The sequence below is a fragment of the Typopeltis vanoorti genome, chromosome 15, assembly GCF_054136105.1.
Source record: "Typopeltis vanoorti isolate ZY-2024b chromosome 15, IOZ_Tvanoo_1.0, whole genome shotgun sequence".
NCBI classification, from domain to species: Eukaryota; Metazoa; Arthropoda; class Arachnida; order Uropygi; family Thelyphonidae; genus Typopeltis; species Typopeltis vanoorti.
The window spans coordinates 92,691,572-92,707,501 of NC_143563.1; the positions used below are offsets into that span (position 1 = coordinate 92,691,572).

General features: G+C 36.1%; 1 protein-coding gene across 1 annotated transcript in view; it reads left to right on the plus strand.

Annotated features, from left to right (window-relative positions):
- LOC150098978 (muscarinic acetylcholine receptor gar-2-like) overlaps positions 1-12,801 on the plus strand; it is a 131,263-nt gene extending 118,462 nt beyond the window's left edge. The window contains exons 2-3 of the mRNA XM_090405439.1: positions 4,045-4,155; positions 10,421-12,801. Of these exons, the coding sequence (XP_090261565.1) occupies positions 10,444-12,801 (2,358 nt within the window). The 5' untranslated portion in view covers positions 4,045-4,155; positions 10,421-10,443. The remainder of the gene's footprint in view (positions 1-4,044; positions 4,156-10,420) is intronic.
- The last annotated feature ends 3,129 nt before the right edge of the window (positions 12,802-15,930 follow it).

Sequence of the window (15,930 nt, forward strand, 5' to 3'; positions counted from 1 at the left end):
AATGGATATTATAATTGCATTATATAATTTTAAAGGTTTGGAGATTTTATTATTTTTCAAGATTTTTCCTAGCTTATTAAATGATGACCAAACAATCGATATTCTAAGTGGTCTGTTATTAATGTTAATGAAAAGTATGATAAGGAATTTTAACGTTGTTTGCTTTCCTTCTTTCCAGAGTTCTGATGGAATTTGGTCTATCCCTGGTGCTTTAGAGCATTCTCTATTTCCGATGGAAGGATCATGAATTAGTCTTGAGTTAGTGTGGGGGCTTCGTTATTAGGTAGTTATTGCTTTCATTCTTAAAGGTTTCGCGGTAGTGTTTCATCCATATTACTTTTAGAGCATTTGGGTTTTCTGTTTCCTCGCCGTGATGGTTGATCATTATTAGAGGTTGGTGAAAAGTTTTTTGTAATATCTTTAATTGTGTTATGTAATGTTTTTGAGTTATGGTGCTTATATGCCTCATTGCATTTTTCTGTTTTTGTTTAGCCAATCTGCAGAGTTTATCAGTTTCGTTTTTGAGTTGTATTTCTTCTGAGATATGTCTCTTTATTTTCATTTTTCTTCACATTATTTTAAAATTTCAGATGTTATCCATTTATTATCGGATCTCTTATTAATATTTCTTTTCCATGACTTTTTTGGACAATTGACATTTATGTCTTTAGGGGGTGAAGCAAGATGCTTTTCATATTCCCCGCTATCTATTGCGGTTACAGTGAGGGTAAAATTTATGAGCAGTTTGCTCGCCCTGAATGGGCACGGAGATTATGCATCACTAAAGGAGGCTAATATAGCTTTTGGTCTTCTATATTTGAATATGTCCGTTGCCTCGTATGCTGGAGCTTGCTGAACAGATCGTTGGGGTGTATAGACGCCTTTAGGAAGAACTTAGATGCTAAAGATTGTAGGAAAGAGAAAATATAGGGAATGTTTGTATGAAGTTGATTGTTTCTAACATACCACGGGACGTTCAGAATCATTCTCAAGCACTTGTTCTGCATTCTATATCTGAATATTACAATTATGATAATGATCAAAATTGGTATTGGTGCAGGATGGGCCTTACCCTGGGAGGGTAATAATGGATGGCAATGCTGTAGCCAATGAAGTTTAACTGAGGCTCGGCTGTTGCTCTTACCCCCTGGGGTGCAGAGATTCGAGAGTTTAAGTTCACTCTCTTAAGGTTTTTACCTTAAGGGAGCAATTTGAGTCTCCGGAGAAAGTGTTTTCTGGCACGGCCCGCTGAGGGGCTTTGTCGGTGAATGCTTTTCTTCGGAATATGAGCGGTTCTGCTCGGTGGTGGTGTGTGGGTGGAAGGCCAACGCTGAAATGGATGGTCTTTCACCCACGATTGAGTGGCCTAGGGATCGTCCGAATTTTTAGAGACGGCTTTACCTTTACATGTGGCAATGCTGTAGCCAATTAAGTTCTAACTGAGGCGCGGCTATTGCTGTTACCCTCCTGCCATGATCAGAGCTTTATTTATATAGCTCAATAACACACTGTTCTCTACAGATAACGGGGAAGATAAAAAGCATTCTTGCTTCGCCCCTTTAAGCCAGTCCTTCTAAGGATTATATTTTGGTATTGCAGATTAGGGATCTCCAGAGGATAACGGATGGCAGTGCTGTAGCCAATGAAGTTCGTGTTCACTAAAATAATGTGTTTTGGTGGCATTGGCAGATATATTTCAGGATTATTACTTTATGAAATGACTTTGTAAAAAAATTATATTACTATTCTTATTTCTGAGCGTTACTATCTAAGAAATTACAATAAAAAATTAAGTGTTCTAAACTCATGATCTGATTTCTGTCAATTCAGTTTTTTTTTTTTTTTAAACTGACCTGAAAGTGTTCGCTCTCTTTTGAACAAGGGCATCCTTTATTTTATCCATGGATGGTCGTCTTCGGCATATAACAAGCTAAAAACATATTTTTCATGTAATTTTGAACATTGAAATCATCGATTCGAACTTTGGTCATGCGGAAACGGATTTTTTTTTTCTTTTCATGGGCTGGGCTATTTGAATGACGGAAACAATCTTACAACCCTGAAACGTAACAAGATGCTTAGTAATTTTATGTTCTTCCACTTAGGAGATTCCTTTTAATAAGTCAAAGAAATCTGTAATTTTCTTCACGAACAATGACAATCTGAGCGGAAGTTTTGCAAATTATTGAAGTTATTCATGCGCTTGTCTTTTTAACATTCTGTGATTTCAAATACTCGTCTGCTGTTGACATACGAGTTATGATGAAACAGAAAAAAAATGATTGTTCTTATTGTGTTCAGGTAACCGTAATGATGAATTCGACTAAAGTGACATTATTATCTGGTTTTTAGATTTAACTCGTAAATGCAAGATTTAAAAACAAAAAAACTGTCAATACGTAAATCATCTTAAAGCTAAAAAAAATAATGCTTTGGAGACCACAGATTAAAAAATCCATCTAAAAACATGCAGAAAACTTCAGATGTTTTTTGGTTTTTGGATGTAGTGTTATTGAGCTAAAAGCTCTAGTCATGGCTGAGTAACGGCATTAGCCGAGTTTCAGTTAAAACTTCATTGGCTACAGCATTGCCATCCGTTACCCTGGAAGTCCAAAAAAAAAAAAAAAAAACTGTCTTTTCCCTAGAATTAAAATTCACCTTCCGATGTAAATCTAATATAATAAAGTATCCTTTATAAGTTAACTTCTTGCTGGTGTATAAATAAAATACCAAAATATAAGAATATCCAAACAAACTAAAGCTCTAATTTTCGAATTTAACACATAGTTCATGAGAACAAACCAATCAGACATTTAATATTCTCATTCTTGGTTATTTATCTTGCTAAACTGAAGCCTTTTACTTTTGGTATTAATTCGAATAACTTTTTTATCATACAATAATCACAAAAACATCAATTTTCATAATGCCTTTCTTACGTCTATGCTTTAAAAAGGTGTTCTCTTTGATAAAACTTGTTCAAATGGTGGGGGGATTTTAGCTTTACGAGAACGACTGAGCGCGCCATTACACTTACACCATATTTTTTCTCAGATAAATTTCATATAGAACATTTTACAGATAGTATTGAATATTTTCATGTGCGCATGATTTTTTTGTCCTCTAGTGGTATATCTTTTTGATGCCCTTTAACACTTCAAAAGAAAAAGAAGAGAAGTAGTAAATTTCTTTTTATTCTCTCTCTCTTTACTTTATTCAAATCCTTGTTCTTGCTGGTCTTTCCGTTATTCTTTGTTACAGGCTCCAGAAAGCTGAAGGTGATTTTATTTTATTTTCCTAAAGCATTTTACTAGCTTTGGTTTTTGCTTGCTAGAATATTGGTGTACTGCCTTTGTTCTTCTGTCTCTTCCAATTTGCAGAGCGCTGCTAGTAATTTTACACTTTTATCGCTACAGCTCATGTTAGTTTATGCGCTTTATTCCTAGATTTAATTTGGTTGAATCACATCGCTTTATGGCAGCTTGCCTTGAAATGTCACTTCTTTGTTTGTCTTCTTTAAAATCTGAACATTGACTTGGGTTATGTTTCTGTGTCATATGCATGAACGCCGTAACCGTAATTTTTAAAAAAAAATTGAATATTGAGAATTTAAATGAATATTATTTTTATTAAGAATTTGTAATTTCTCGAGTAATAAAATTTAAACGTTTAAAAATCTATAGCTAACACCAATAAAAATTCTACATATTTACTAAATAAAAAAAATAAAAATAAAAAAAAAATGCTGTGCCAATCCTTTTTAGGACTTCCAGGGTAACAAAAGGCAATGCTGTAGCCAATGAAGTTTTAACTGAGGCTCGGCTAGTGCCGTTACCCAGCCATGACTAGAGCTTTTTAGCTCAATAACACTCCATCCACACAGATTTACTTCATTCAGATGACGGAATAAAGAGTCAAGGACTCAGTCCATCGCCCAGTTCTTTTAAGAACTAAATTAAACTTAAGTCATTTTAAGTTGAAATATATTTTACTTTCTATAATACCATAAAGAAAAAATATTCTTCTTTATATTTCATTTCGCAGATGTGATTTAGAAAAGCTGTCAGTATTTGTCTTCCACTAGTGTATAATCCATCCCTGACTGCAAATCAAAGATTTCTATAATTGTTTGCATAGGATAAAATGGAATAAAAGGTATGTTTCCTGTTTTTTTACGTTTGTTAATATTAATTTTAAAAACATTTTCTATATCATCAGTAATTTAGAACTTTATTTTTTTAAAAAAAGTTCGATTTTGGAACCCTATGAATTTTTTTGGGGGAGGGGGGGGTAAAAAATTAAAATTGTGCGTGATTTTTACTTGGACTGTTTTCTTATTCAGAATCCGTCTGGAGGGCCAACAAATAGATTCTCCCCCCCCCTTAGAAACTCGGATTTAATTTCGTGACTCAAAAAACATTTCGCTTCGAACTGTTTCATACAAAAAATATGTTATGATTATGATTACGAGATGACAACAGTCGACTAACTGTGTTCTCCTTTCTAAGTATGTTATTAAATAGTCAGTAACCAACGGTGATTACTTAAAAGATGGATCTCTCCCGCGAGTTGTTGGCAAACTTTTAAAATATCTACTCCCTTTTCGCAATGAAAGGCGATATTTTTTGTATTTATTTCAGCTGTGGGGGCAAGGGGCCAGGCCCCCTCCAAATGAAAAAGGAAGAAACACTAGAAAATTTCCAAAAATCTTTTCCTGATTAAATATTTTTATTTATTTATGCTGGGTCGTGTCTTCTATTTCTATACTACTTATGAATTGGTGGTTACGTAAGGTGAATACCTTATAGCACGCGGGAATCACGGCCGCCGTGAACGAAGTATTGCATGGCGGACCGAGTGCTACTTCGCTTGCGAGAGCCCGGCATCATTGCAGATGCTGAGTCATAGATCGTATGCAATGTGTTGTAATCTCAAATCGTCTACTGAACTCCCCCCCCCTCACCAAGATTAAATCTTGAGTGCGCCACTGTATTTCAGTATCACGGCTACTTTTCTTGAAGCCAACGTGAATACGGAAAAAATTACCTATTTAGATTAACTAAACAGCTTCGTTTTTATATCATCATCAATTTCCTGACGTGTACAAGATATTATGATAACACTACATCATTACTAACTTCCTATCAACACTTTTCCTCCAAATCAATCTGTTATCTGTCAAGACTTCAACATTATCGGTTCTTACGTTTCTTTCTTCTAAGGCACTTTTTACTGTATCAATCCACCTATATCTTGGTCTTCCTCTGGGTCTTTTTCCTGCCAACCTGACAGAGAACACTTGTTTTGTTAATCTTTCTTCACCCATTCTGTTTAAGTGACCATACCACCTGAGATTAGCTCTGCTAATGCATTCCTGGATGCTGAGAATGTCAAAGTTCTTTCCTAATATCCTCGTTTTTAATATGATTTTGCCATTGCTGCTATCTGTTCACAACCCTAATCTTTCTCAGTACTCTCATAAATATGTTTTATTTCTAACCCAGCTCTCAGATCTATAAGTTAAAACTGATTTGAACACCGTCCTGTATGCAGCTAATTTAGTGTTTTGACTAATTTCTCTCTTATTCCATATAAATTTGGAATAATATTCAGTTGACTTCACTTCCTATCATACCAGCTTTGTTGATTCTGTTGTCTATTTCCATATTTCATTTACCATCGTCACTAAAAATCGTGCCTTAGTAGCTGAAATGTCTTATTTGTTCTCCATTCACGATACAGTTGATATTTTCAATGTTTCTGCCCAGTGTCATTATGTTGTTATTGTTGATTTTCTTACCAAATTTTATTACAACAGTCATTCAATTTAGTCAGGGAATCTTGCAGACCTGTACTGGATTTATTTAGAAGTATAACATCATCCGCATAAAGCAAAGAGCTGACATTAACATCTCCGATTTTGTTATCAGGTTTAATACTATTTTCCTTCATAACGTGATCCATATAGATAATGAATACCAGAGGGGATAATGTACATCCTTGTCTCACACCAGATTTAACATTAAACCATCTTCCTGTACTTCCTTCAATTCTAACTGCTGACTTACAACTCAAATAAAGACTAAGTGCTTGAAATAAAGCTCCATTGACCCCATATAACTGCAGTGTATTGAATAGCTTCTCTCTTGTCATTGCCTTTTCTAAATCGACAAAACTTAAATACAGATCTTTGTTATGTTCCCATGCTTCCTCGACTATTTGTCGTAAAGTGAAGATCTGATCCTGACAGCCTCTATTTGGCCTGAATCCAGCTTGTTCTTCACCAAGCTTTTCTTCCTCAATCCTTCTCGACCGTTTCTCAAGTATGCTTGCATAAATCGAACCAGGAACACTCAGTAGGGAAATATCTCTGCAATACTTATTCAGTTTTATTTTCTTTTTACATATGGATACTATGAGAGTTCTACTCCAATCATCTAGAATTCATCCCTCTGTCCAGGCCTTCTGAACGATGCAGTGCAGCCACTGTAAGACTTTTATACTTCCATACGTGAGCATTTCTGGTCCAATATCATCTACTCCAGCTGCCTTTCTACATTTGAGGCTTTTGATGGTATTTTCCGCTTCAAGTATGGATAAGTATTTCTGATTGCATGCCTGTTCGTTTTTATATTAAAAAAAAAAAACAATTGGCTCCACAAACTCAAAACTACTAATCATTAATAATTCCAACTATATATTCATTTCAGTTACTTTTTTGAGAAGTTTCAAAATGCCTTATAGAATCTTCCTAGGCGTGTTCACCAGCGAACCACACCTATTAGCATTTTTATGTTTATCTACCAATTTCAAAGAAAAAAATAAATAAATTAGGGCTTTGTCTATAAAACAGCTCGAGAATGGATGAACTGGTTTGGATAAAAGCTTACTATATAAGACTTAGCTATTATTTTTCGATTTCAGCAAAAAGCAATCAATTGACGCAAATATAAAAATAGATTTTTGCTAGAGTTGGATATTTGTCATTTTAAACTTCTTGCCTTTGATTTGTTATGCTACTTATAATATCGCAAACGCATCTGCTATGTTACGATTTATATATCAAGTTACATGAAATGTTAAAAAAAAAAAACGCAGTCCTGTTATTGGGCGAGGCAGAGCTATGATATTCCATAGGAATACGCAAAAAATGTTAGTTGGGTTCAGCTAAAAACAATTAATGTAATTCGTTGGCTTCCTGACGATATAGTTACATGACAATGTGCAGTTGGTGTTTCTAAAGCTATCAACCATATCACACCGAACATAAAACAATACCATCTTGACGTATTGAAGACAGCGTGAATCAAGTTTGGCATCCCATACACCTACCACAGGCCATCAAGTAGTTTCTGTTAATTTCCGTTTTAGGTCTGTTGACCAACTGTCCATATTGCATAATCAAGATTATTGAGAAACCGAGGGATAAAAAGAGCTATCATCCTCTCATCTTCGATGCCACCTAACAAAAATATCACACCTCTAGAAAAAAAAGAGCTCTGTCCAATTTGAAGAAAAACAAACGAATTATCATCCTAAAGGCGGACAAAGGAAACTCAACAGTCATCTTAAACACCAGATATTACATGATAAAGATAATGGAGTTACTCTCGGACACATCCACTTACAGTATATTAGACTCCGACCCCCACATGGATGAACCATAATGAAACAAATAACCTTTTACGCAATATGGACAGTTGACCAGCAGACCCCTAAAACGGAAATTAAAATCGTTACATTCACTGACACCACGCCTGTATGGTTCTCCTAACGTTCACAATACTGGAATACCTCTCCACCTTATAGTGGATGGAATAAACTCTCCCACCTGCTTATTGTCAAAATATCTTGCCCATCGCCTGAAGGCACATTTCATAATTTTGACACGTATATAAAAAATACCCAATATTTCATTGAAAAGCTTTCATTCTCGCCAGCCTAGATGAGGTGTCCTTGTTCACCAAAGTCCCAGTGGATGAAGTCAAACATTTTGGACAGTCTATATCCTTTAGATATTAGTTCTCTTTTCAGACATTGCCTAAAATCAAATTTCTTCAAATGGAATGGAACGATATACTCGCTATGGTATAAATAGGTCTTGCTATGGGTAGCCCTCTATTCCCCCCCCCCTTGTGCAGACCTATTTATGGAGAAACTAGAAAAAGACATTCTTTCATAATTAGACCCAAGACCAGTTTGGTGGAGATATGTCGACGACATTTTCATCATATGGAGAAACACAGAAGCAAGACTTTTGGATTTCTTAACTCTTTCCATCAAAAAATAAAGTTCACCTTAGAAATTGAGAGAGATAAAAAATTACTATTTTTAGACACCCTAATTACAAAACAAGTGGATGGACATATTAACCTAAGTCGTGAGCGTCTGTTTACTGCAAACCGACTCACGCTGGCCGGTATCTGCACTTTTCTTCTTCACACCATATATCTCAAAAGTTGAGTATCATACATATGCTCAAAAATAGAGCTACGCGCATCACAACAGAAGAGAAACTCTCAAGGATGAATTAACTCGCATATCAGAAACCATGAAAGACAACGGCTATCCAAAAACTTTAATTCAAAAGATACTTTTCTCCGACCCCCTACCCAAAGAAACTCAATACAAATCTTCCATTGCCGTTCCTTATTCTGGGATAGAATTTCATATGGTTTAAGAAGTGTTGCAGAAGATTGCAACACTTCTTAAACCATATGAAATATGAGTAACTTTCAAACCAATTAAGACAGTCTGCAATTTGTTAAGATCACCAAAGGATATTCTTCAAACATCCTGGCATTTACAATATCCCTTGTTCATGTGGTTTAAATTGTGTAGGACAAACTTCCAGAAGTTTGAAAATAAGAAAAAAGAACACATCGGAGACGTTAATAATTACAGAAAACATAATTCCGGTTAGCCCTTCATTTCTCAAATACCAATCGCAACATTGAATGGGACATAAGTTCTGTGCCATATTTAGAGAAAGACTTTCGTAACCGAAACTTCAAAGAAGCTACTGTAATAATCCATTCAAAAGGCAGCCTCAATAGGAACCAAAGGATAATCCTTGGTGACATATGGAAGACCCTCATAAGATCACTTAGCTCACTAGAATTGAACTTCGCTGCAAATTACAGAACGCACGTTGAATTTGTATAACGTTTAGTACTCGTTTGTTTTTTTATCACCTTATGTATGTCAAGTTGGCGAAACTAGTCGGCTAAACGTGTTATTAAATTCTTCGGCCAATATATTCCAGTCTAATTTTATTATTGAATTAAAGTCGGTGATCGAAAAAATAGAATTATCACGTATACATTAATTTTACGTTGTTATTATGGTTATTTATATGTACCAATTGTGAAGTTCTGATACCATCTAATATGTGTAATGGTTTCTGTACAACTCTTGCTAGTAAATCTGATTAGGATCCCATGGCAATGCTGTAGCCAATGAAGTTTTAACTGAGGCTCAGCTAATGCCGCTACTCAGCCATGAGTAGAGCGTTTAACTCCATAACACCTCATCCACAGATTGTCTTCATTCAGATGAAGGGATAAAGAGTCAAGGACTCAGTCCATCTCCCAGTGGTTTTTAGGCTTATGTTTTACTAGGGGGGGGAGGTTTCCGGCGCCCAGGGGACGGAGAACAGAAGTTACAAGAAAAACGTGTTTACCGTGAGGCTAGTATTAGGTAGAGAGGGGGAAAAAAAAGTGTGATTTGCCGATGCTTCCCACATGCTAGTACTGTGATTTGGATTCCAAGCACGATCTAACAGAACGCATTCTCTGCAGACGGGAGCAGTTAGGTCAGTTCATGACCTTCATTGCTATTACAGACCGTTCAAATGGAGTGCAAAACTGCCCATCAACATCCTTATACACACACTTTCCTCCTCTGCAACTACTCCTTTTTTAAATGTATTCTACAATCATCTTAAATCGAATACAAAATATCTTCTTTCTCCACTAATACCATAAGTGTGACATAAATGTTAAATTTCAAATATACAGTCCAGTGATTTTCAATGTATATAGATTTAGCTTTTACATTAAAGGCCAAAGTCGAAAATAATATAAAGGAATAGTCTAAAATTTATTACCAAAAATAAATAAAAACTGGTCATATTACGAGGAGAATATTGTAAACTACACAAGAAACTGAAGCAAACCAGCAAGTTTTAAAACGGATGTCTGATCGTTTGAATATTAAAAATAAATAAATATACGAAACACACATGATGCGGATTCTTCGGAGTTCGAGTCTTTTAGGTAGCTCGATATTATGAGAGTGCCTAATAGGTCAAAGGAACTGCGCCATTTATTTTACTTTAAATTCCTATTTAATGTATACTAAATAAAGACTTAATTTTTTTTTTTAAATTTTCAATCTTTAATTGCTATTTATTTTACAGAGAAAGTGAGTCGTGTGGTCTCGATGCACGTAGTCTGGCTATGGTCCGAAGACGAAGGTGTTTCTTCTATTCTTTCTTCAGCTTCTCGTAGGCCTGGCATCATGAACAACAACCAGGTTAGAAGATCATCGACATCTCTTTTTCATCAATCATCCACGGAAGTGGAGTCGGACTCAATCGTGTGGACGGAGGTCATCACGGGTGCTTCCATGTCGAACAGCATCGAGAGGATCACGCTGTCGGATGTCAACGAAACGTTCGCGAACAGCCCACTTTTGTGTGTGAACTCAACGCTCGCGAATGCATCGGACTACAATGACACCTTGTGTGATACTGCTAATCAAACCAGCTTTGAGACCCTCAGTGCCGAAGATGTTGCACCCTTTAACCTTTGGCAGACGATAGTTATCGGCGTTCTCATTGGATTGTGCATTATTCTCACTGTAGGTGGCAATATTCTTGTTCTCACTGCATTTGTTGTAGAAAGGGCCATACGACAACCAAGCAATTATTTCATATGCTCTTTGGCCTTATCGGACTTATTGATAGGCATTGTATCGATGCCTTTCTTCGCAGTATACGTCCTTATGGGAAAGTGGGATTTGGGACCCATCACATGTGATCTGTGGCTGGCTACGGACCACACGGTGTGTCTGGTGTCAATCTATACTGTCTTGTTAATAACTATAGATCGTTATTGTTCGGTGAAAATCGCCACCAAATATCGCAACTGGAGAACAAAGAGAAAGGTGATGTGGATGGTGGCAGTGACTTGGATCGTCCCTTTCCTAGTGTTTTTCATTAGCATCATGGGTTGGGAACACTTCATTGGTTATCGGGATCTTTCGCCTGGTGAATGTGCGGTGCAGTTTCTGAAAGATCCAGTATTCAATACGTCGTTGATTTTTGGCTATTTCTATGCCACTCTGGTGGTGCTATTTGTGCTTTATGGGGGTATATATAAAACTGCAAGTGATATGCAGAAGAGATCGGAGGCAAAGCAAAGAAAAATGCAATCTTTAGTCGCTATGGGAAAAGGAGAACCCAAAGTGGGCATCGGGATATCCAAAACTCAAAGTACACTACTTAGTCAAGACAAACCTAAGACTGGCAATAGTACAACGCCCGCAACAGGTATAGCTGGTCATCAAGCTCCGGCTGGGCTTATGAGCGGAGATTCAAATTCGAGTCAAAAGACTTCCTCTAATCGTACAGGGACTACGGAGACAACAAGCTTTGCTGAGAACAAAAGGGACAATTCTGACCAAGACCGTTCCAGCAGTCCAGTCTTCGACTCTGACGATGATGAGGATATTACGCCAGCCAAACCTGCTGAAAAAAAACCCAAGTCGAAATCCAGACATTCGGGAGACAAGTCGAACAGTGTTACGGGTCATCGAAAAGTGTCACCTTCTTCAGGACTCAATCTTCCCATCCCTCGACTTGATCCTCCACCCGTATCTTTGCCGCGTCCGTCGCCAACCGAACGGAGTCCACTTTTTGACCAAAAGACTAGTAGTTTGCTGGACACAGACAACGTACTATCTCCTTCGGCCGTTACAATGGCTGCGGCAGTAGTAATGAGTCACGGTTCCTCTTCGGCACTCACTTGTGCAACTCAAGACTCGTCTAAGATGTCTGGTATTGAAAAATCTGAAGTACGGAGTACAGCTGAAGTCCAAAGTGGCGAAATTATGACCACCATAGATGACAGTGACATCAAATTTATCGATCAGGAAAATGTCACGGCTCCCGGTTCTGTTTCGACCCCCAAATCTCCACCCACTATAGGTCTGGCAGTGGACGAATCTTCAACTAAAAACGAAGATTCTTCGTTGCTTCCTGTCGCTATGACAAACCACACAAAAAGTGTACACCAACCAAGAAAGACCAATAAAGTAGAAACTCAAGTAGATAGCGTATCGGAGTGTAAAACAATCACAAGAATTGCCAGGCGAGAAGAATCGATTATTGGTCAAGAACGGTCGAGCTTAACATCATCTTTAAAAGAAGCTTCGCTAACTCAGTCCAAAAGAGCTTTGGTGACTTCTCTAAGCAAGAAGATTAAAAAAGGTAGGAAAAAACGAAAAGGAGAAAGAAGACAAAAATCTAAATCTGAAAACAGGGCTCGAAAAGCTCTCCGAACAATTTCTTTCATTCTTGGAGCATTTGTCATATGTTGGACACCCTATCATATATTCGCCCTGGTGGAAGGCTTTTGTACTAGTACGGACGGATGTGTCAATTACCATTTATTTTATTTTTCGTATTTTTTGTGCTATGCTAACAGTCCTATTAACCCATTTTGTTATGCTATGGCCAATCAGCAATTTAAAAAGACATTTTACAGAATTTTACGAGGAGACTTTCACAAAACATAGTCAACAAGGAGAAAAACTTAAGCCACTGATGACGCAGAACAGCAATCAGCGGAAGTGATATCTACGCATGCGTGAAGAAGACGAGGCTTCCTTCTGGTTATATACATATAGAAAACCTTGTATGGAGTTATTTTGTGTGAAAATGTTTTATTTAGATGTATTATGTGCGTGTATGTGTGAATATATATATATCTATATATGTATGTGTGTATGAATGATATATTCGTTTGCTTAAATAGTTAATGATATGCAAAGAATTTAAAAGAATAGTTAAACTTTCGGGAACAGCAATACATGGCATTTGAAGACCAATGCCAATAAAGGCAAGTGGATAACGATATTTGTATTGTGGAAGAGAGGATGAAATCCTCTCTTATTTCAAATACCTCAAGTTTATATACATGATATTTTTTTCTCTTTTTCATACATAGCGAAAGTTTGTAAATAGTTTCACATGTCGAAATCAACTCTTTCAACCAAATCGTTTTACTGGCCAACGTGTTGTTTCTAATCGTTCTATTCATATGTTAATTACTACTGATAGACCAATCAGAATATGATTAAATTGCATATTTTTAATATTTGTCGATAATTGGACTAAAGTTCCGCTCTGTGGTTTATCATTAACATTTTTATTGTTTATAGTCTAACCAAATCTTATATTTCGCTAATTATTTTTCCTTACTAAAATTTTACATAATTATTTGTTACTTTAAAATACATCAGATAAATTAGTATATAATCTTTTTTCTTTATTAATTTCAAAAAAAAATACTGCTATAAAAACAAACCTATAACAATGGTTGTCGAGTAGGAGCATTGGATTAATACCCTTGGAGGGTAATGGATGGCAATGCTGTAGTCAATGAAGTTCTGAGGCCCGGCTATTGCTGTTACTCTCTTGCCATGATCAGAGCTTTAATTGCTCAATAACACCTTATCCCTACACTATCCTCTACAGATAACGGGGAAGATGAAAAGCATTCTTGCGTCGCCCCTTTAAGCCAGTCCTTATAAGGATGTATAAGGAACAATAACAATTAGGATGAACCCAGGAAATGAACATCCCAGTCCTTTTTAGGACTTCCAGGGTAACGAATGGCAATGCTGTAGCCAATGAAGTTTTAACTGGTGCTCAGCTATTGCCGTTACCAGCCATGACTAGAGCTTTTAGCTCAATAACACTCCATCCACTCAGATTTTCTTCATTCAGATGACGGGATAAAGAGTCAAGGACTCAGTCCATCGCCCAGTTTCAAGAACAATAACAATTTTTTTTTTATAGAAAATGGAATGAAATTTTACATATCCTAGTTAAGGCAAGAGAGAATGTGATTAAAGTCATGAAGCTTTAAGTAAATTTTTAAAATTCAATTTTGATAATGCACCGCATTTTGTTTGTTTGAGAATTAATGGAATAACAGAAGAGAATAGCGTTAATAGATAGTCTTTCAAATCTGTAATTTGCTTGGCTGAGTTTCTTTTTTCACAAATAAATGAATGAGAACATAATTTATTCACCCTGCAACTAAACAATGGGTACTTCTAATCGGAGACTAAATTAACAATTCCGAATACTTCGAGTGAAAAAAAAAAGTGCGAGTTACGTTTCATTACTTTTGTTGTGTGTGCGTAAGAATAAACGCCTTTTATGAAGTTACTTCCATGCATCTAACGTTAATCTGCACAATGTGACTGATGAGTGCGAAATGTCGTTGGAATCATGATTTGTTACACATTCACGACAATAACAGAAAGAATCCCAAATTATTTTCTTTAGGAGTCCTTATAAGGACTGGCTTAAAGGGGCGAAGAAAGAATGCTTTTCATCTTCCCCGTTATCTGTAGAGGACAGTGTATGAATAAGGTGTTGTTGGGCTATTAAAGCTCTGATCATGGCAAGAAGGTAACAGCAATCAGCCGAGCCTCAGTTACAGCTTCATTGGCTACAGCATTGCCATTCATTACCCTCCATATAGGTTAAATTTCCTTTAGGAATTATCCTATTCTTGATTTACTTGTATCATTAGTAGCATAGAAAATATGTGGTGTATTGTATACTTTACTACAATAATTGAAATTCTTTAAATTTTTATTTAAAATAATTAAAGCTTACTCAATTTTAAAGATTTCATACACTTTTTAATTATAATTAAAATTTACTTTAATGTTATTGTAGAAATTCCATGCTATATAAGTAATGTATTAACGTTAAATGTATATTTACTTCATTTCATGGTGAAGATTACCCGGATGAACGAAGCAAGCGATGCTCGATTTTGTGTACTCAAACTCGATTACAATTAACTAAAAACAGGGCACTGTCTAGCATGTCAAAAACAAAGGAAAGTGATGCGGGTTTGGTTAAGGAGGAGATAAAGAAAATGTGCTCAAGAATGAGCTTTTAAATGAGTGGAGGAAGTAATTGTGCTATCTTTAGAAAAAAAAGTCATTGACTGTACAGTTTAGTAATAGGAATTTGCTTTGCCTAAATTAGTTAAATTATACCCTTACAACATGCTAAGTTTTCCATGTTTGTTGTATGTACTTTAAAAAAATCTTCACAACTGTTTGCGCTACGCTGAGTACCTGGATAGTAATTATCTCCTAATTCCATCGTTATCATCACCATTATCAGTCATATGTGCCCTACTTCGCACTATCTTTATAGGCTTGGTATTTGTACTAGCCTCATTGCGTATTTGTTTCATTAGGAGTAGTTTATGTTGATGAAATTTTTCTATTTTGGATGGTGAGACACAAAAACAAGAGAAATTACTGTCTTTTGTGAAATATAAACACAACGGATTGTTTTGTAGTACTCAGAAAGGAGATGGTTAATCTTAAGATATACGATGTCGTTAGAATTCTAATGCTCATTTTTTTTTCTTTTGTTTTCCTTAATTTAAAAGGTCTGTGTACTTATTTCGGTCCTTTTTGCTTTTCTTTACCCATGATGCATGTGTTCTCTGCGCAAAGCCGGTAATGAATGTTTAATTAAAATCTGTGTTAATTGCTAACAATGGGAACAGCATTGATGAATTATTCACTAGCTGGTTCTTAATTGTTTAACTTCTTGCGTTGTCTATAATTAAATATATGGCATGCGCATGACAAAAAAAAATCGCG